We start from the raw sequence: 21694 nt of genomic DNA on the forward strand, positions 1-21694 counted from the left end.
CAGATTCAGAATCTGGTGAGGACCTATTTTCTGGTTCACAGGAGATGGAAGAAACCCACAAGCCCCCTAAGACCCCTTTTTCAGTTAATTTTGACAACATATATATGTGACATGTGTATATAGTATATTTTGATCCTGTTCACTCTCCATTGCCTTCTCTTGGACCCTTCCTGTTCCCACTGAACCTCTTCCTCTTTCCAGCCAGTCCCTCTTTCACTGTACTCTCCTCTCGTGTGTGTGTGTGTGTGTGTGTGTGTGTGTGTAAGAGAGAGAATGAGAGAGACCCAACGAGTTGAATGAGGGTTGCTTGTAGGAACGTAGGTTGGGAGTTATTATTTACCAGAGCACTGGAAACTTACCAGTGCTTACAACACGGAAGGAAAACGTCTCCCTGTGTTACAGCATCCATTAACTGTGAATAGCTCCTCAGGAAGAAGTGGCGGGGGGGGGGGGGGACTTCTGAGCTTCTCCCCCATCCATAACAGAATGTTGACAGAGCCAATCTTGTGCAGCTCCTAAGATATCTTCTATGAGGCACACGTTTCATCCTCCTGACGTCGTCATCCCTCCACGGTCCTGCCTCTTCACGCCAGCACCTGGGGGCGAGAACTGCCACATACACATTGTGTGGAGAGATATAAACAGCCAGACTACAGCACAGACCTCTTCGGTCCCCAGCCACAGTGAGGCCAGCCTGGACTCATACCATGTCCCCTTGGCACACATGTTCTGCGAGGTGCAGAGAGAGAGGGCTCATGACTGCCCCCATGTGGTAAAGAAACGGTCGTATTGTGTCAAAGCACTCATGTCTGAAAGAAGATGGAGCATGCCTGGCCTAGTGAGTTTGAAGGTAGCCTGTGTTTCAGGAATGTGACCTGCGAACTGTGCTTCTCTGGGCCCCTTTCCTGGAGCCTGCTAGGTCCCTTCCTCTGCTGGAACCGTCTGTGCCCACCTAATGAATGGCCTGATCCGGTTCCTCCACCAGCACCCATGCCAGTGTGCCCACCATCACCTGTGACATGCCCCACCCATGATGGAGCTCATCTGTCTGTACTGCTTGGAAGACTCTAAATCAGAACCCTTAAACCAGGAACCTCGCCTTATCATTAGACAGCTTGACCACCCCCAGAGCATCACATGGGAAGGGCACTCGGCAAATCCTGTTCCGGATGCAATCTGTCACCCCACCAGCTTCCCCGTCAGCCTTGCTGGGCGCTCTGCTTCCTGGCAGGCACCAAAGTGGCTCACAGCGCTCTGAGGGAACTGGCAGCCCCTTAGACACGGCTTCTCCCTCACGGCCTCAGCAGAAGAGGCCCGAAGTGAAGGCACAAACAAGTCTTGAGCACAGCATGTTCCTCGCCGGTGACGTGATGGGGAAACTGTGGGCTTAAAGAAAACTGACAATTCGATGGTGTATTGAAGCCACCACATGTCCCAGAATGGCGGTTTCCCCCTTCTGTTCCAGTCCACTGGCCAGTTGGGGTGTTCTTGAACCAGGCACTCAGCTGGATTAACCGAGAAGCAGAGGAGCCCAGCTGTCCTTTAACCCCCATTTCTGGAGGGGTCCACTGCATAAAGAACAACCCCCCTTTGGTGTCTAATCAGTACTCTCTGTCTTGGCCCTGGGTGGGCCCTGAGCAGGGTGGGATTGGCCCAGGGCCACAGGTCATGAACAGAGGGGTGCTCTGGGGAGGAGGCTGTGCCTGAGGCTTGTCCTGGAGTGCAGACTGCTGCGCCAGGGAAGCCTCACGCAGCAGGAGAGGAGAAGCCCCAGCGGGTGGGACGGGCTTCCCAAGGTTCTGCTAACACAAGGAAGAAGGCAGCAGACTCTGGCAGCTGTGGGGAGGCACCTTCCCTCTCCTCCACTCCAGCTCAGGGTCCCTCACATCCAGAGGCTCACAGGAGAGCAGAAGGAGCCAGAAGGGAGTAGAGAGACTTCTCCTCTGTGTCAGTTTCTCTTCCGTGCTGTTGGGGACAGGGGTAGAATGATGTTTGCTCTGTGCTAAGAAGCAGTGAGCTATGTATGTCCGGAGGGACAAATCTGACCTACCACTCATTCTTCTAAATGAAGTTTTATTGGCACACAGCCATGCTCATGTATCCCCCCCTCCCCCGCCCCCGTGGCAGCATTTTCTCTATAACAGCTAACTTGAATAGTTGCTATGGCCTATGAAGCCTCAACGACTGAAGACCTGGCCTTTTGTGTGGAAAATTTGATAGCCCTTATTTCATCCCAAGAAGTATATCTGAAATCAGAGATCACCTTTCAAGGACCACGCAGACGTACTGCTCGGGCCTCATAAAACTCAACTGTTCTCTTGACTCTTCCATTTCCTAGTAAAGGTCTAATCTTGAGCAAGTTACCTGACATCCCTCACTTCTTATTTAGATACCACTTCTGCACTTAAAATCCGTTATTAAACTACACCACCATCTCACTCCAGAACATCTTTCATCAACCCAAAACAAAATTCCATAATAGTGACTGTAGCAGGACTGCCCACAGATAACGGACCCTATCCCCGAAGACTCTCGATATGCCTTGTTTGGGGGGGATGTCTTTGCAGGTGTGATAACGGTAAGGATTATGAGATAGCGTGAGTATGAGATGGAGCGAGTTATCTGGGTGAGGCTTAAATGCAGGCATGTGCATCCTTGTAAGAGCAAGGCAGAAGGACTTCCACACAGAGACAAAAGTGATGTCGACCAAGCAGAGGCAGGAATGCTGTAACCACAAACCAGGCAATGCCCACGGCCAACAGAAGCTGCAGGAGGCCAGAGACAAAGGCTCTTGAAGGATCCCCCTCTCCCCAGAGAGCCCACAGCTCTAATGACACCTTAGCTTTGACCTGGTGTCCCTGATGTTGATCTTCTGGCCTTTGTAATTGTGAGAGCATGCATAAAGTTGTTTTTAAGGCATGAAGTTTGTGTGCATTTGTTCCAGCAGCCGCAGGAATGCAACACAGCACCTATTGCAAAGGCTGTTGTTTGTGCATTCCCGCTGGCAGGAGGCAGGTCTGGGAGGTATGGCCCTGTGTCTGCACCAGGGCAGAAAGTTCCGCAGCGGACTGTGCTCAGTGCTGAAGGGAGGAGCCTGCCCCCGCCAACAGGCTCTGACTTGACAGGGGCCAAACATTTTCTGAATCCCAACCTCTCCCCTCATTTCCCTCCTGCAGAGGGCTAGAGAATGTCTGTTGAAAAAACAAAACCACTAACAAAAAAGAAACAGCTCTGTCCCAAGCCTCTTGTGGTGGAGATCTTGAATAATACTTTGGGGAAGCAAATGCTGTTTTAAATGCCCTGTTACAGAATATCATTTTCCATAGCTTCAGCATTTTTTGTGTGGTCCTTAAAAAAAAAAAAATCTGTCAGTGCAAATTCACCTGGCTCACTTCCCCCATCGTCTTCCTTTGCCTCTGCATTTGTCCTAGAATTGGGATCAAAGAAGAGAGAAAGAAGGACCAATCCTGTGCAATACTGAATAAAGGGCCTGGGAAGATGGCTCAGGCATGAAGGGCACTTGCTTGCAAAGCCTGCCGGCCAGGCTTCAGTTCCCAGCCACCCACGTAAAGTCAGATGCAAAGGTGACTCGTGCACCTGGCATTCATTTGCAGAAGAAAGTGGCCCTCGTACGCATGCACATGTTCATGTACACGCAAATAAAAAACATTTTGTGAGCCTGGTGTGGGGGCTCACGCCTTTGATCCCAGCACTCGGGAGGCAGAGGTAGGAGGATCACCGTGAGTTCCAGGCCACCCTGAGACTAGAGTGAATTCCAGGTCAGCCTGGGCTAAAGTGAGACCCTACCTCATAAAACACACTCACACACACACACACACACACACAAATGGTAAAAAAGAGCAGGCATAGCCTCCCCTGTGGCCTCCGTGGTGTGGGTGTCACTGGATGCACTTGGGCTCTGACTCTCAGCGACATGTCCCATACTTACTTTTCATGCACCTTGCCTACAGCTAGCTGCACACACCCCTTAGGACCTGAACATCCCAAAGTTCTGTGGTTTCCATTCAGGGAACTGCATACTTGAAGCCACTAGGCACACGTCTTTGAGTCAGGAGCCAGAGCCCCTTTTGTCAAGTTGAAAGCATGAATGAGCAAATGCCCCCTCTGCGCCCTGACCCCTCTCGACACAGCCCTGGCTCAACCCAGGCCTCGCTGGGTGTGTGCCCACGTGACCCTCGCGCTCTGTGGGCCAGCTCCGGGGAAAGATGCTTGGTCTCTTCCCTCCTCCCTTTTTCCCTCCCTCACTGAGGCCAGCATCCCCGCCTCCTCTCTTGGGCCATCAGGCTTGAGACAGTAAGTAAAGACTGGGTTTAGACAATTGCAGGCTCACCCTGGCTTGGCCACATATTAGCTGTGCAACGCTCAAGTTATGTCACTTCTGTCTGCCTTTGGGCCCCCAGTGGCAAGCGGGCTGGATAACAGCATCTACCTTGTAACTGTAAAGACTTCCAACAGTGCCTGCCACTTAGCAATGTCTCCAAAAATGTTGTGATGAGACTACCATCATGTTCGTTATCTTCTTGGGAACCAGAGGGCCAAGGATCTGGGTTCAACCTCAGGGCCATGTGGTCTCATGATTCATGCTCAGTGGAGAAGTGAAAACATCTCTCTCTCTCTCTCTCTCTCTCTCTCTCTCTCTCTGTCACACACACACACACACACACACACACACACACACACAACCATCTCCACCTAAGCTCTCAAATCCCTTCAAATTTCTCTGACATTGAATCTATATTCAAATATGATCCTATTTTCATAAGAAATTCATTAGTGGGTCTAAAGATTTTTAAAAGGACCTCATAAGCATCTAAAAATTATTCCACATAACTAATTTTCTAGGTTAAAAGCCATGTTTTGTTAAGCAAAGATATGGCTCATGGATTTGGGGAACACTTTACCACCCTGTCACCTTATCACCCCAGGCTCTTTCAGCCAGGAACGCTAAGCCTCGGCATTTTCTGCACGGCTGTCTACCCACCACTGCTCTTCAACGGTCTTACATTCGCATTTTTTTTTGCTGTTAGTGACTGAAACAAAGAAAAACTGCTGCTGTTTTGCTGTGGCTTCAGAAAACGTAATTTTTGCTTATGCATGCTGAAGAGTGGGATTAGAGAATGTGTGCACTCTTGCTTTTGACTGCTGGGCGTAGGAGGCCCTTCACTGGGTCAGCTCACACCAAACACTCCTGACTTTTGCAGTAAGTTCCCGCTTTGAGCCTCTGTCCGTTTAGTTGGCTTTTAAACAAAAGCCACGAACAAGGATGCTATGAGACATGGGGAGGGCAGGAGGGGACCGGAGCAATAAAAATAGAGAATTACTTTCTAATGCAAAACGGATTATTTAAAGGGATAAGTTGTTGAACTTGCAGATAGTTGATTTTGTGCATCACCAAACAATGACCCTCGGCCCCCCCTCGGCCCCCGGCCCCCCGTAGCTGTGGGCTCTGAATGATCCGGGCTGCTGCAGGCAGTGCGAACCCAAGCAGACTTCAAGCCCCAGAAGGCAGCTCGCCCTCCACAAGCGTCTGCTTTACGTGTCTGTGTGCCTGTGCGTGGATCCTTCTATATACTCCCACTTGGACCTACGCCCAGCCACAGTGCCCCGTGGCAGCCTCAGAGTGAGCTTAAAATCCACAGGACGAGCGGCAGGAGGTAGCGTGGCGTGGGAGGCGTCGTGCCACGCTTGGCCTGTGATACTGGCCTGTGTCTCACTTTTGTGCTAGGTGGCTCTTTCTTGGGATTTGTTTCATCATCACACTCCAGAAATCATCCTGCATCCAGCCTCTGGATTAAGAAACTCTGTCAGTGTTTGCACTGACATGCCATCGCAGTGAATACCAATAGCCCCACTGGTGAGGGGTCTCGGGGGGATGAAGGCAGGGAAGAGGAAGCAGAGGAGTAGAACTGAATGCAAATATGACCATCAGGCAGTATTTCGTGCAATAAAAGTTCTCAATAAGAATCAACCAATCGATAAAGAAATAACTGCACTGAATTTTTAAGTGCCAGATTGTCTTGAGACACCTCGGAGCTATTAACAGTGGCCTATCCCAGTATCCTGGAATGTTCCAAGACTATATGAACTGTCTCTTAAGTCTACTTATTTTCTTTAGCATGAGGAAACAGCCTGGCCTACCGAGCCCAACAATGGGTGTGAGGAGTGGTAGCCGTGACCGCACGGACTAGGAGGGAGATTGCAGACGTTGATCCCACACTCCTGATAGGAGCACTGTGTCGTGCTGTCCTTGGTCTAAGTGCTCTTGAAAGAGCTTGACAAGTGCTCACTTGCTTTTCGCAGAGCCTAGCACCACAGACACTGTCACTGTCCCTTCTTTACAGATGCATTAGCTGAGGAGCTGGGTAACTTGTCAAAGGTCAAACAGCTAATCAGGACTAGAGCAGGTATTTGAGTGCAGACATCCAAACTCTCAGCCACCATGTCATGCCCCTGTGAGGTGTCAGCAGCCACCTGCAGCACCTTTTCAAGCAATCTGACCGAGCCTGATTGTCCCCTGAACATCCTGGGGTGCTCATTAAACCCTCACTTGACTGACTCAAGACTCTGAGATTGCAGCTGCCTCACCCCAGAGAATGGTGGTCACTCCGCCTCCTTGTCTTCCCACCTTGATCCACATGTCTACTGCCCCCAGGTCCAGCAGGCCCTGGGCAGAATCATCAACCTTGTGGCTAAGGCTTCTTTGCTTCATGCCACCAAGTACCCATGGCTCAGGGTCTCCTGTCTGGGCCAGCCTACTCTGTCGTCCAAGCTGATGAGACAGTCAACCGCCTATAGCCCTGCCTCCCTCCTAAACATTTATGCAAAACACATGTGGACTGGGATCACTTAGACACCTGGGTCAGGCGATTCTGTGAAGGGGTTTCTTGGTCTTTGTAATCATATTTGAATCTGTCTTATGTAGAAATCATATCTTACAGATTCCAAAATTCTGGAACTTCTAACTCATCTTCTTTTTTCTCAGTACTGGGTGTGGTAGCTCATCAGTTCACAACGCCTGTTTCTTCAGCAAATGCCCACTTCCCTTAAGGCTGCTCATGAGAGGCAAGGGACAACCTGCTTACCAGCTTCCTCCACAAAGATCCCATGGGACACTAAGGAGCACCATTGATCCTGTGATGGGCTTATGCACAAGGGAGACATGTATCTGTCTATCTATACTGCTAGGTATATGACCACTTTTGGGAACTGAGTTGGAATGGCAGACCTTTTAAAGAAGAAATCCCATTCTTCATAGTTTATTTACCAAAGTAGCATGATTTCCCCCTATTTTAATCATGTGGATCAAAATATCCTGGTTCTTAGAACTGGAGAGATGGTTTAGTGGTTAAGACACTTGCCAGTGAAGCACCCGGGTTTGATTCCCCAGGACCCACAGATGCACAAGGTGGCACATGCATCTGGAGTTTGTTTGCAGTGGCTAGAGGCCTCTCTCTCTCTCTAATAAAGAAGTGGTTTTTAAAATATGCCCTGGCTCTTATAGAAGGTGAAGACAGGAAGTAAGCTGGGAGATGTTGCTGAAGGCATTCTTCCTGCGTCCTCTGCTGCTCTTAGGGTATGGAATAGTCCAGATCCCTAATAATCCCACAAGTGCCATTCCTTCCAACTGTGCTTCCCATGTGTGGGGGGGGACCACTCGGGGACATGATTGTTACTGACCCTTGAAATGGTTTCTGAAGGTTCTGAATTGGCATTGAAAGGTCTTAAGGGCGTGGGGGATGGTTCAGTGGGTAAAGCGTTTGCCTCGCAAGCATGAGGGCCGAAGTTCAATCCCTAGAACCCACGCAAAAGGGAAATGCTCTGCATGGTGACACTTGAAATCCCAGCACTGGGGCGATGGGGGCAAGTGGGCCCCTGGGGGCTCATTGGCCAGCCAGTCTAACCTAATTAGGTAAGTTCTAGGCCAGTGAAAGACTTCATCTCAAAAAGGGTGGATGGGGGCTGGAAAGATGGCTCAGCCCTTAAGGGGTTTGCCTGCAAAGCCTAACTAGCTGGGTTCAATTCCATGGTACTCACATAAAGCCAGATGCACGAAGTGGTGCATGCATCTGGAGTTTGTTTACGGCAGCCAGAGGAACTAGGGCACCCAAACTCTCTCCGTCTATCTCTCTCAGCTTTCAAATAAATAAATAACAATATGTTTTCAAAAAGGTGTATGGTACCTGAGGAACAACATCTGAGGTTGTCCTCCGGCCTCCGGACACAACATGCGCAGGTGTGAATGCACACACACACACACACACACACACAGTATGAAGTTACATGATGCAAAGTTAGTGCCTCCTCAATTTTCTTTTATTCCTGGTTGTCGGGCACTGGACGACTCTGCATAAAATCTCCTTAATCTAACACCTGTGGATTTTCTCTTTGTAGCAAGGACAAGGCAGGTCTCAGTCCACTGCATCCAATTAGAAACATTATCTAAATTTCCATCGTGCGTGCTTGTCTAGAAAGTTCATTTTTAGAGTCAACAGTCCTGGTTTTCTGTTTACTAGAGTATACCTTTCCTCTTCAATATTGGATGGGTAGAGAGTGAGCAAATAAAAAGAAAAACACGAGCAATAATCCAGTCTTCAAGTGATGTCAGGAGTCCTCATCCAGGGACAACTGTCCGTGCATTAGATGGTGCCTGTAAAAGCCTAATACTGTGGCCTTGGCCCACACCAAGGAACTCTGACTTCCTAGGGCCAGGACCAGGCATGACTAGTTGACTCAGATATCCAAGTGTTTGCAGTATGTGGTTAAAGACCACTTCCCCCTGGGCTGCAACCAGCATCTTCCGCCTTCTGACCTCACATCCTAACCTGTCCTTTGTTTCTCCCTCTTCCTTCTACAGCCCATTCTCAGTCCTCGCTCCCACTTTAAATTTGGATTTCTTTTCTCTTTCCTACACCCCCCCTTCCAGATAAGAAAACCACTGTTTTGAGTCACAACCTCTAGCATCACATCCTCTTTAGGACCATTGTCAAATCATTTATTTTGTTGCAGCCATGTCAGATTTCTGCGTTGAGCTGTTGCCATAGGATTCCTCTGCCAAGTCATGAGCCAATAGTCCAGTTTCTGAGCATCTAAGCTTTTGAGGTTTGGTTCTCTGCAGTAATGACAGCTGCCAACACACTGCTGGTGTAAGCACTTTGCCTGTATGACCCTGTTACCAGTGGTCTGTGTCTGCATAGTCCCCGGGTCTTGGCACCTTCCTGAATGAGTTGAAAATGGAACACATACAAAACTTAAAGCCACACAGTTTTAGGAAGGGTAAAGGGGAAGCACAAGCTGGAATGCGCTGCCGTGAGCCACTTGAGAGAGAGAGCGAGACAGAGCGCCCTTAGGCCCCAGGCAGCCTCTGAAGCTTTCTGTAGGCCATTGTAGGAGAGGCAGATTTCTAAGGGTGGAGTTTGGGTGTTTCTCTGGTTTGACTGACAGGTTTGGATTATATAACCTTCTCCCTGCCGTGCACGTCCCTTTCCATAGCGCATCTGATCTCAATCAGTTAGAAGGCATAAGGTTGTAAATCCACATAGTTTGCCTCATTGCACATATACCCCAAACCAGTCCAGGTCAAAAGGCCCCTTGTCTTCCTAGCCTAGATACATCTTAGAACACATCTGAATAGAAACTGGCCACAAAGGGGCGTGACTAATGATGGCTGGAGGAGAGACACCCATTGTTTAAAGTGGCATGTTCATGCAGCTTCATTGTGGGGGGGCGTCATCACAGGAGGTGCAGGTAGGAGAAGGGTGCGCTTGCTGCTGAAAACAGGCAGCGTCCCAGGTTCCTAAGCTCGTTCCTCTGCTTGCCTGTCTCAACCCTACATCATCCAGACATACCATAGAGGTACAAGTTTTCAGAAGGGGAAACTGAGGCACGAGGGAATTTTTTTAAAATATTTTTCCCACAGCTACAGCACAGTCAGAATTCATACACAGGCATCCCCCATTCTGTGCAGATGTGCTCCCCCTCCAAAAAAAAAGTTTGATGGATTGTAATTCCAATTCAGATTTCTTTCCCAGTGATGAGTCACGCATTAGAAGACTGCTTTCTGCTGCAATAAGAAATTGGAATTTGGACCCAGTGTCCGCTTCAATGACATTTGCAATTGATAGCTCTTTATTTTCAACTTAGATGATGGTATCTCAGCAGGAAACCCGTGGCTGACCTTAAATCCTATCAAGATCTTAGGCTCATCTCCATTCCGGAAGAGTTCGGCCTCAGATGATTCTGTGAGTGCCGGGCTGTCAGAGCTGTGGAGATATAACAACCAGCGCCGCAGTCGTTCTGCACGTGGCAGGAGGAAGCTCTGGAAGTCATGGTGGCCTTGATAAGGCTCTCATTAGCTTATCTGGGCTGTGACCTTCTGTACCGTCCAGTGCCAGGCACTCTAGGGCAACTTCAGAGTCTCACTGAGGTGTTTAACCAGGGAGATCTCTGACCCCTTTCCATGACTCCTGGGAGAGGTCCATTTGTATGCTTAAATTTTCTTTTTTTGTGTGATGCTCAAAATTGATGTTTCAGGAGATTAGACTTCCTGCATTATATCAACTTTTGGATTCTCACCTGGATTCCCAGGTGGCTAAGTCCCCTAGCAATCCTGGGCTTCATTCAAAATTTCAAAATGAATAGTAGTCATAAGTCTAAGATTCTGCACCTGGGGTATAGTGGGCACTCACACCATGCAGTCTCCCCCATCTCATTTTCAATCCCCCAACTATATAAGGTACTTTATATACAGAAATGTCATTCCATTCTTCTGAAAAGCTTATATATTCCATCAGAATTCTGGCCTTGTTCATTTTCATAGTTGGAGAAACAGCCTGGAGACTTGGGCTCGAGTGCTCGGGGTCACGTCGAGGAGGCGGGATTTGAAAGGAGACCTTCAGAGCGGCAGGCCCCATGCGTGTGTGCTCCATAGCTGGGTGAGACTAGACCGTAGCTTCTAGGAGAAAGTGCGTGGGGCGCTCAGCTATAGCAGGAACATAAGCTCTGCCGCTCCATGGCTGGCAGACCTGAGCGGGTCCACTCCGCCCCTCAGGTTATTTGAATCTGGTCCCCTCTGTCATTTCTTTTTTTATTATTTTAAAAAATATTTTATTTATTTATTTGAGAGAGAGAATGGGCACACTGGTGCTTCCAACCATTGCAATAAGCTCCAGATGCATGTGCCCCCTTGTGCATCTGGCTTACATGGGTCCTGGGGAATCAAACCTGGGTCCTCTGGCTTTGCAGGCAAGCCTCTTAACCACTAAGCCATCTCTCCAGCCCCCCTCTGTCATTGCTTGTGTTAAGGCTGCTAAGTTAGGAGGACTTAAAGGCTGTTCAGCAGGAGTCAGCACACAGTGGGACTACAGACTGGGCGGCAGTGCTTGCCTCTGACCTCTGCTCTTAGGGATGTTGTGCTCCTCACTAATGTGCAAGTCCCCAGTGGCTTTAGTGTTTCTCCATGCTTCCTCTGTTCCCTGACCCTGTCCCCTCCAGCACCTTCTAAGTTTCTTCTGTAGCCCTTCATAATCCAGATACCCTGAGAATCTATGATGCTTGACCATAATTCTGGTGGTATAAATTTGTTTTGCAACTTTCACATACCTCAGCATCACGTGGAGGGCTGGTGAGCAGATCTCTAAACCATCCCTGGAGTTCTGACTCAGTAGGTGATGCTAACACTGCTGGTTCCGGGCCACACTGTGAGAGGCACTGGGCTAAAGAACTTGCTGCCCCAGACACATGGGTAACAATAGTATATGACCAATTAGGGAGCGGCCCTGATGGCGTGGAAGTTCATTCTTGTTGGGAAAGATGCTTTTGGAAGATACTGAGGGAGACTTCAGCTTGGTATCTACACTGCTGTTGGTTAGTGCAGGTCAGTTCCCTTTTGGTAACATTTTCTTCCTTTTCTCTTCACAGTACGAGATGCAAAAAATCTAATCCCTATGGATCCAAACGGGCTTTCAGATCCATATGTGAAGCTGAAACTTATTCCTGACCCCAAGAATGAAAGCAAACAGAAAACCAAAACCATCCGCTCCACACTAAACCCCCAGTGGAATGAGTCCTTCACTTTGTAAGTGCCTCCTCTCGTCCGGGGTGGGTTCTTCCCCCCCCCCCACCTCCCACTGCCGCCGCATTATCAGAGATGGTCGGTGGGAGTGGGGAGAAGTCCTGCGACAAATGTCTCTAAGTATGTCCTTGTTGCTCAGATGGCTGATAGGTAGGTACTTGTCATTGCTTCTCTTTGATGGCAAGTGGCTTGGACCAGTAAAAAATCTGCATAATGCAAACCCCAATTTACTATCATTACCTATTCTATACCAAAAGAGAAAAATCTGTTTAAGGCATTCCAGATAGTATAAAAACATGAGGTATGTTCGATCTCTTGATAGACTTAGGATGTTTTGAGGGCTATGAGAGGGTATAAAGTAAGAATTTAATGTTTTTTAGAACTCTGTGTGAGAGCGTGCGTGTGTGTGCGTGCACGTGACAGTGAGCGTGTGACGGTCAGAGGACAGCTGCAGAGGTCAGTGACACCCTCCACCCTGCTTGAGGTGGGTTCTCTTACTGTTCTCTGAATTCCAAGGCTGGTTGCCCACGAGCTTCCATTTCTCCTGTCTCTACTTCCCATCTCTCCAGAGTCGTTACATGGTACAGACATGTGCTTCCAAGTCGAGCTTGTATGCGGGTGCTTGGGATCTGAACTCCCGTCCTCACACTTGTGTGGCAAACACTTCACCCATTGAGCCGCCACTTCAGCCCCAGAATTTAACAGCTTTTTTTCAACACAGAATAAAATGAATGGTGTAGAAAGTAATATTGCTCATGAGATAGGAACACACACTCACCTTTAAGCAGGAGAGACTTCCTAGAGGAGGTGACACTTGAAATGGGTCCCGAAGCTTCACCGTTATGTCCGAAGTAAGATGCAGGAAGGGGGAGGAGGAAGGGAGAAACGGGAAGGAACAGACGACGTTGGGCCTGAGAGAGCTGGCCAGCCCGGAGCACAAGCGAATGGTCCCCATGGGAATACGCAGAAAACAGCTTCTCTGTAGGCCCTGGGAAGGACGGCTGTCTGTTGGAAAGACACCAGAGAACTCGTCTCTGAAAAGAGCAGGCAGCTCATATTTTAGATGCCATGGATGTCACACTGCACAACTCTGACCTCCCAGCACCAAAGCGGCCCACAGAGCCGTATGTAAACAAATGGCCAAGGCTGTGTTCTAATAAAACTTTATTTACACAGTCAGTAGATAAACAAATGGTCAAATCTGTGTTCTAACAAAACTTTATGTATACAGACAAGTGGCACCTCCTCTCCCACGCCCCCAAAATCACAGCTCATTCATGCTAGGTCTGGCTTCGGTAGCCAGTATGAAAGGCTGGAATCCCGTCAGCACAGGAAGAGAGAATCGAATGTACTGTTTGTCTCAGGCTCAGACCGTGGGCATGTTGGTATCTCCCAAGCAGCCATGACCAAGATAACCCGATGTGCTGTGTATGCCCGTGTCTTTGTAGCAAATTAAAGCCTTCGGACAAAGACCGACGACTGTCCGTAGAGATCTGGGACTGGGACCGGACGACAAGGAATGACTTCATGGGATCCCTTTCCTTCGGCGTTTCAGAGCTGATGAAGATGCCAGCCAGCGGATGGTAAGGCAGGCCCTGAGACAGAGCCCACCTCCATCCCAGCCTGGGGCCATTGGCAGATGCCAGAAACAGGCTGGCTTCCGTGCAAACCATGCCAGTGGACCGTGTGGTCATCTGGCCACGGTGTCTCTGCAGAGGCATTTCTTGAATAGCTGGAGTAGAGGTTGAAGGAGAAGAGTCGCTGAACTTGGCCTTAACCTTCTGCTCTTCTCTTCCATGTCTGCGAAGGTACAAGTTGCTCAACCAGGAAGAGGGTGAGTACTACAATGTGCCCATCCCGGAAGGGGACGAAGAAGGCAACGTGGAGCTCAGGCAGAAATTTGAGGTGAGGGTCCCACAAAGAAGCTACAGGCCACACATTGCCTGTGCTTTGTAAAGCATGTCTTCCAACAGGGCCTGATCCTTGAGGTCACTCCCTTGAACAGCAGACAGTAATCTTCATGCTAATACTTGTTTGTTTGTTTGTTTTTATTTAAATGTGCATGTATTCAGTTTCATTTTGTTAATTTTTTATTTTTTTATCAATTTGTTTTGTACTCAGCGAATACAGTCAGTTTGGTACCGTTATTAGGCTCATCCATGACCTAACCCCTCCCCTTGGCCCCTCCTTGTTGAGGTATATGGGTGCACAGTTACAGGTAGGATAAATGTCTCTGCATATCATGATCCAACATGTGGCTCTGCCATTCTTTCCACCCCCTCTTCCACAAAATTTCCCTGAGCCATGTTGGGTTTATTTTTGGTCTGCTTCAGTGATGAGCTGTTGTGCACCTCTGGGTCTCTGGATCTCTGATTTGGTAGGAGTTGATTTTTCTCTGTGTTGATCTCCTTCACCCTTGTTCTGGTACCCGGTTCACCAAGAAAACAGCACCCTTGCTTGTTTTGCCAATTGTTCTTAGTTTCAGCCGGGGCCCTTTTGAGGTATGTTGGGGTAGTTCTCTCCTTAGGATCTACATCTATCTGAAAAAGAGAAGCAGATTCTCCAACAGAGAGTAAGTTAGCACCAGACATATGAGATAACCCTTACTTTTTTGCAGATAATTTAATAGGTGTAGGCCCTCTTGTAGCTTTACAATTGGTGGTAACTTGATAATGGAGAGTGGGCTTATGTTTGGATATGGTTCTGACTTGTTTCCCAGCTCCAGCTATGGATCCTGTTCCACTGAGGGGATCGGTTAGCCGAATCAAGAGCAGTTGGTTTCCCACCATGGCTGTATGCCACTATTGCACTTGTGTGAGCATCTGGAGAGGTGGCTTAGCACTTAAGGTGCTTGCCTATGAAACCTAAGGACCCAGGTTTGACTCCTAAGAACCCACATAAGCCAGATGCACAGTTTCATTTTTAAGCTGTTGGCATTCTGGATCTATTGTCCTTTGGAGAATGAAGGTCAAAAATATCACAGAAATGAGGCATGGTTGATTTCCATTCATTTTTCATTTTTATTTATTAATTTATTTGAAAGAAAAAGGGGAGCAGATAAAGAAAAAGAATGGGTGCTTCAGGGCCTCCAGCTGCTGCAAATAAACTCCAGATGTATGTGCCACCTTGTGCATCTGGCTTATGTGGGTCCTGGAGAATTGAACCTGGGTCCTTTGGTTCTGCAAGCAAGCCTGATGTCCCAAGACATAACTTTTGAAATTGTCTTTACACATCTTTCAAATTGTATTGGTCTCAGCTTTCACTCAAATCGAATGCTCTCATCTGTTGAGAGCAATGTCTCTAAATGCTTTGTATTTTTGGCCTTGTGAACAGTTCATATAGCAGCCTTGCAATTGGTGGTTACTTCCTTACTTCCTGAGACTTTTCCTTCCTCATTAGCAGTCCCTAGAATGCCTCAACCCTAAAACACGCATGCACACCCACAGTGAACTATTGCTGAAATGTTGAACTATTGCTGAAATGGGATGCTAATGGTGGTGCTTTCTTTATTCTTTTGTCAACAAAGGCAGGTGTAGGTCAGATGGGATGAATTTCAGAGAATATAAAACTTAAAATTGTTGACATCATCTCATCTTCAAACCAGTGATATTTGGTGAAAGTAGAAGTTGACTGTAGTACTTCAGGTCAGGGGCTGTAAGATTTCATGCCTACTAGGAGCAGAAATTGGTAAACTGAGTCATGTGTGGTATAAGTAAATAGCCTCACAGCAGGTCTCCGGGTTGGCAAGACAATTAGGAGTACTGAGTGGGGTCTGGTGAGCACTGGTAACCTTGACCACAAGTGAAAATGGCAATCAGGCCAGGGGCACGGCTCACAAGTAGAGTACTTGCCTAGCATAAACAAAGCCCTGGGTCTCAGTAAAATTAAATTTAATAAAAAATAGAAAATAGTGGGGGGGTGGGAATTACCATGGGATTTTTTTATAATCATGGAAAATGCTAATAAAAATTTAAAATAAAAAAATAGAAAATAATGCATAGAGGGCTAGGGACAAAGTTCACAAGTACAAGCACCTGCTGTACAAGCATGGTAGGGCTGGAGGCTGTCCAAGTTCAATTTCTTTTATTTTTAAATATATATTTTTTAAATTTTTATTTATTTATTTATTTGACAGAGAGACAGAGGGAGAGAGAGAGGGAGAGAAAGAGAGAGAGAATGGGTGTGCCAGGACCTCCAGCCACTGCAAACAAACTCCATATGCATGCTACCCCTTGTACATCTGGCTTACATGGGTACCGGGGAATCGAACCTGGATCCTTTGGCTTTGTAGTCAAGCACCATAACTGCTAAGCCATCCCTCCAGCCCCAAGTTCCATTTATTATCATCCACATAAACATCTGGGCTTGGGCACACACATCTCTGTCACCCAGTTCCATAGTAGGCAGGGCGATCAGGGAATCACCGGGACTCACTCACTGAAGATAGCAGCTCCTAGCTCGAGGGAAAGACTCCGTTTCAAGGGTGCACACACATCACATCACACACCACACTACACATGCCCTACACACATGCACACATACCAAAAAAACACAACATAGAAAAGCAGTCGCCCCTCAGGCCCGACGTTACTGGCAGCACATATGCAGGCCTGTGCAGCCACTTCTCTAGTTCTTCCATGAGACGCCAGAAGTCCACCTTTATGGATAACGTGTTCTACCTTATTAAAAAGGCCAAACCAGGCTGGAGAGATGGCTTAGCAGTTAAGGCACTTGCCTGCAAAGCCCAAGGATGTAGGTTCAATTCCCCAGGACCCACATTAGCCAGATGCACAAGGTGACACGTGTGTCTGGAGGTGTTTTGCAATGGCGGGAGGCCCTAGTGCACCCATTCTCTCTCTCTTTCTGCCTCTTCCTTTCTCTGTCTCAAATAAATAAATAAAAATAAAAAGGCCAAACATACATCCATTGCTTTCAACGCAAGTAGGAGATGACCAAGGAGAACTGCCTGTAGACTCTGCTGTCTAAAACATTAAGAAAAATAAATAAATAAAAGGAAATGTGTGGATGTGTGTGTGTGTGCATGCTCACACGCTTACGCACGTGCATGCCTGGAAGAATGAGGTTCTCTGTAAAGAAGCCTCACCATCTTGAAAGGAGTTCAAGCACAAAGATGAAAGTCAAGGTTTTACCAGGTATGATCTCCCCTCTGCCTGCTTCCTTTTGTCCTTCACGTGTTTCATTATCTACTCCCATCTCATTATCTATCTCCCTGCCCCAGCTGGGGTCCCAGCTGTGGAACCCTTAATTGGAAGACTTCCTTGACTCCTCTCGCAATGTCACCCACCCCTGAGATGCATGAATCTTCTGGAAAGTTTTGGAACAGTGAGTGCCAGCATTTTTCAGCTGTCGCAGGGTACAGCCGAAAAGATCTTTTACTTGATCTCATGCCCACAAGTTTGTCATTTGCAGTCGCTGGTCAGAACCACAGGCACAGGATGTATTTAAGGAAGGACCAGTGCTGGGACCTCACAGACTGTCGGCTGAAGTAGTTCGGTTCTGAAACTTCTCATTACTGATAGAGAAATGTCAGCCCACTTGGATGCTTCATTCCCACGGCTTCCTGATGAGTAACCTTCCCATTTTTCTGGCAGTGAGTCTACCTTTTTATAAAGGTCAACAATTCCAAGCTGAAAAATAAAAGCTACAAGCCAGGAGGCTTGAGGCCAGAAGCAGAGGTGTTTTGTTGTTGTTGTTGTTGTTTGTGTTTTTGGTTTTTGTTGTTTTGTTTTGTTTTTGAGGTGGTTTAGGCTGTGCATCGCCTGCTCCTGTCTCCTTCCTTCTATCCTGGGAGAGCTGAAGCAGGTGGCAGAGTACTAGTCCAAGGCTCTAATGACCTCAGGGGAGGAGAGGGGCTAGCAGAGTGGTGCGCGCTGAGACCCTGAGCTCCGTGCCAGCATGGACGACGTCCCAACATTTTCTCCACACATCTTTCAGATTGTATCAATCCAGGTTTTTTCTCAGATTGTATCTGCTCATTTGCTAAGAGTAATTTGAAAAAAAAAAAATGCTGCAATGAACTATGGAGAAAGCCAGTAGATAGCAGTGTCAGGAAGATGGTGACGATTTCATGGTGATGGCCACGCTGCTAGAGGAGTCTCACCTGGCTTTAGGCGGGGCTCCAATCCCATAACGGCACTTCACTGAGGCCTGTTTGTGTGCATGTTGCAGCCCTTCTCCCAGCCCCAGGGTTGGGGAGCCACACGCTAGGGCAGGAAGGCTCGGGTCTACATTTGCGCAGCCCTCCCAAATGTGGTGTCAGTTGGCATCAGGATATAATTTGGAGAACTTCATGTAACCCCTGCCATATTGCCTCTTCTCCATACCCAAACCCAGCACAGTTGCTTCCTTGCTGCACCCATAGTGACCCTCTGCACACACAGCGCCTTGCTGGCATGCTGGGCATCAGTCTGTTCATGAGCATGGAGGAAGTAGAGAGAGGGAGGGCTTGTGAGCCTTGGGAAGCAGGGCTGGTCTGTGAAATCCCAAGGTTTGCTCCGGTGACTTAACTTCCTCCAAGACTCTACCTTCCAAAGGGTGCACCACTTGGAAATTAAATATGTAAGTCACAAACTCATGAGTCCATGGGGGACACTCCTCATTCAAATTTCCACGCTCACCAACTCAGGTCTCCATCCCACAACACCACCCCACCAACCTACACTTTGCTTCTTTCCGACCTCCAACAACACTCCCATTCAGCTGTTTAAGTTCCAAGACTGAATCACCATGAGTAACAACACCAGGTTGTCTCCTGGCTTCCACATGCACACGTTCATACACACATGCGCCCCCACACATGCATACCCACATATACACACAAATAAAACACAGAGCCTGCACACATGATGCTGTGATAATCCTGTCATAATCAGACAACCCCACGGGCCCCAGACAACCTCCATTTCCACATCTAGCTCTCCTTGTCTGTCTGTCTGTCTGTCTGACAACAGAATCTTCTTTTATAACTCAAGCTGACCTCAAACTTCTGATCCTCCTCTCCTGCCTATGCCTCCCCTCCTGAGTCCTGGAATTAAAGGGCTGTTCCACCACTCCCAGCTCTGTTTTCTGGAAAGAGTTAACCATCCGTGGTTTTCACATCCTTCCCCAGAAATCCAAAGTCATTCAGTCAGATGAAGGAGAAATCAAAACAAACAGGTCTTTGCAGCTCTTCCCTACTGAATCAGTATGCATGGGATAATTCGACTGATTTTTTTTCTTACTTAAATTGTTGATTGTAGAATCTTGGCATACAGAATACTCCACAAGTGAAGCTCTCAGGAGCCAAGGAAAATCCCAGGATGGTGGGTAAAGTTCTTGCTGTCTCCTGCAGGTGCTAACAGAGCAGTTCACCTGCCCAAAAGACAGTACAGAGCAGAACATTGACCACAATATTCACGGAGAGTGTTTGTCTTCAGATAAAGTACACACAGTCCCTGCATTGAAGACTAGATGCCGTGTTTTTTCACTTGTTCAGTAAGTAAGGGTCCAGCAGTGGCCAGAACAAATAGCCCTACTTCCCATGGAGCTCGAGTCCCATGCCTGTGGGCCCAGCTTCTCATTATCTGAGATGAATCAGGGAGCTTACTGAGAAATAAGCATATGATGAAGTCCTGCTCCGGTGAGCAAGCGCTTCACCAGAACCCCCTGATGCTACTGAGAGCAAGCAGGATTCCTGTCTTCCCTCCCAAGTCTGGGTGTCTGCTTCCCCCATGATGCTCACAGCCAGAGCTGTGAGGAGGTGCCTTTGCCCAGAGGCAGTCCCAAGGATGGGTTTCCTCTGGCTCAATAGGCTTCGCAAGCCACACAGATCCTGCTATGATATTTTACTCTGCATTGCAGCTTAATAGTCCCTACTGACAATGTTTGACACATGAACATGACGTCTTTCAATAAAACTTTACTTATAAAAATAAGTGGTAGGTCGGATTTGCCCATGGACCATAGGTTGCCAGTTTCAGAGTCTGCCCACAGACTCTGGGATCAAATCCTGATCTTGCCAGTTAGAATCCATATCACGTCTCTGTGCTTTAGTATTCTTAAACAGTATGGGAATAAAGGCAACACTTAAACCAATTGTTCTAAGATTAAATCAGTAGAAAATTCCAGAAAGCATATGTCTATACAAATGCTAGTTCTTATAATTATCATTGTCAGAAGCCCTCCTTGTAGAAGCTGGTTGTTATATAGAATACTTTATTTTCATTTTGTGTGTACGTGTGTGTTGGCATGTGTCTAGGTTTGTCTTGGAAAGGTGAACATGTGTACATGGGCGTGTGGAAGCTAGAAGACAACCTCAGGTGCTGTGACATCTTTTTTTTTTACGTAGGCTCTTACTCTATCCCAGGCTGACCTGGATCTCACTCCGTAGTCTCAGGCCAGCCTTGAACTCTGGCGATCCTCCTGCCTCTGCCTCCCAAGTGCTGACATTAAAGGAGAGTACCACCATGCCCAGCACATCTTTTTCTTTTCGTTTTTTAAACTTTTTTGGTTTATTTTTATTTATTTATTTGATAGCGACAGACAGACAGAGAGAAAGAGGCAGAGAGAGAGAGAGAATGGGCATGCCAGAACCTCCAGCCACTGTAAACAAACTCCAGATGCGTGAGCCCTCTTGTGCATCTGGCTAACGTGGGTCCTGGGGAATGGAGCCTCAAACCAGGGTCCTTTTTCTTCATAGACAAGCGCTTAATCACTAAGCCATCTATCCATCCCCTTCTTTTTCTAAAAAAGATTATTTTTATTTATTTATTTCAGACAGAGAAGGAGAGAGAGAGTGAGAATGGGTGCACCAGGCCCTCTAGCCACTGCAAAGAACTCCAGACGCATGCACCACCATGTGCATCTGGCTTACTTGGGACCTGGAGAATTGAACCTGAGTCCTTAGGCTTTGCAGGCAAGTGCCTTAACTGCTAAGCCATATCTCCAGCCCTCTTTTTTTTAACAATGTCTCTCATTGACCTGAAACTTGGCACGTAGGCTAGACCAGCTGGCCAGTGAGCCCCAGAGATCCTGCTGTCTCCTCTCTGTAGCACTGGGATCATGAACATATACCACCGTGCCCGGCTATTTTACATGAGGATCTCACACCTACAGGGCAAGCACTTTACCAGTTAAGCTATCTCCCTAGCTCGGGAGACCTTTTTCTTTTTTAAAAACTTCTGAATTTTCATGTTGAAATCACACTGTAAAGAGTGGGCAATACAGTCACACCCTACAGTGAAAGAGGCATAAGACTGATCAGCATGCGCAGTGTTCCTATGAGAGCATACATCCTGATTTGCATGCATGATCTCTGGAGCACAGTGTGACCGTGACTATAGGCTGGGCACTTTGTGAGCTGGGAGTGTATTGGATAAGCCCTGAGCAGAATGGGCCGTTGATGGTTGTTAGAGGAAAGAGATAAAATTCCACAACTTAACTGACGCTTCTCCATGCCGTGATTTGATTTAGGGCCTTGAGTAAAGATTCAAAACTGAACACATCTGACAGATGATGCACAAAAACCACCCCAAGAATGAATGCACGCATAACCGTGGTGAAGGTAACCACCAATAATTCATTAGAGAAAAGGTGAAGTTGAAA

The 21694-nt window shown here is 47.7% G+C and overlaps 1 protein-coding gene across 2 annotated transcripts in view; it reads left to right on the plus strand.

The window, feature by feature from the left end:
• The window catches only part of Prkca (protein kinase C alpha), a 447179-nt gene that overhangs the window by 334935 nt on the left and 90550 nt on the right, over nucleotides 1-21694 (plus strand). For both annotated transcript variants that reach the window (XM_045157944.1, XM_004655131.2), the window contains exons 6-8: nucleotides 11938-12094; nucleotides 13540-13674; nucleotides 13900-13996. In XM_045157944.1, coding sequence (XP_045013879.1) covers nucleotides 11938-12094; nucleotides 13540-13674; nucleotides 13900-13996 — 389 coding nt within the window. The remainder of the gene's footprint in view (nucleotides 1-11937; nucleotides 12095-13539; nucleotides 13675-13899; nucleotides 13997-21694) is intronic.

The sequence above is a fragment of the Jaculus jaculus genome, chromosome 9 (assembly GCF_020740685.1).
Source record: "Jaculus jaculus isolate mJacJac1 chromosome 9, mJacJac1.mat.Y.cur, whole genome shotgun sequence".
Lineage (NCBI taxonomy): Eukaryota > Metazoa > Chordata > Mammalia > Rodentia > Dipodidae > Jaculus > Jaculus jaculus.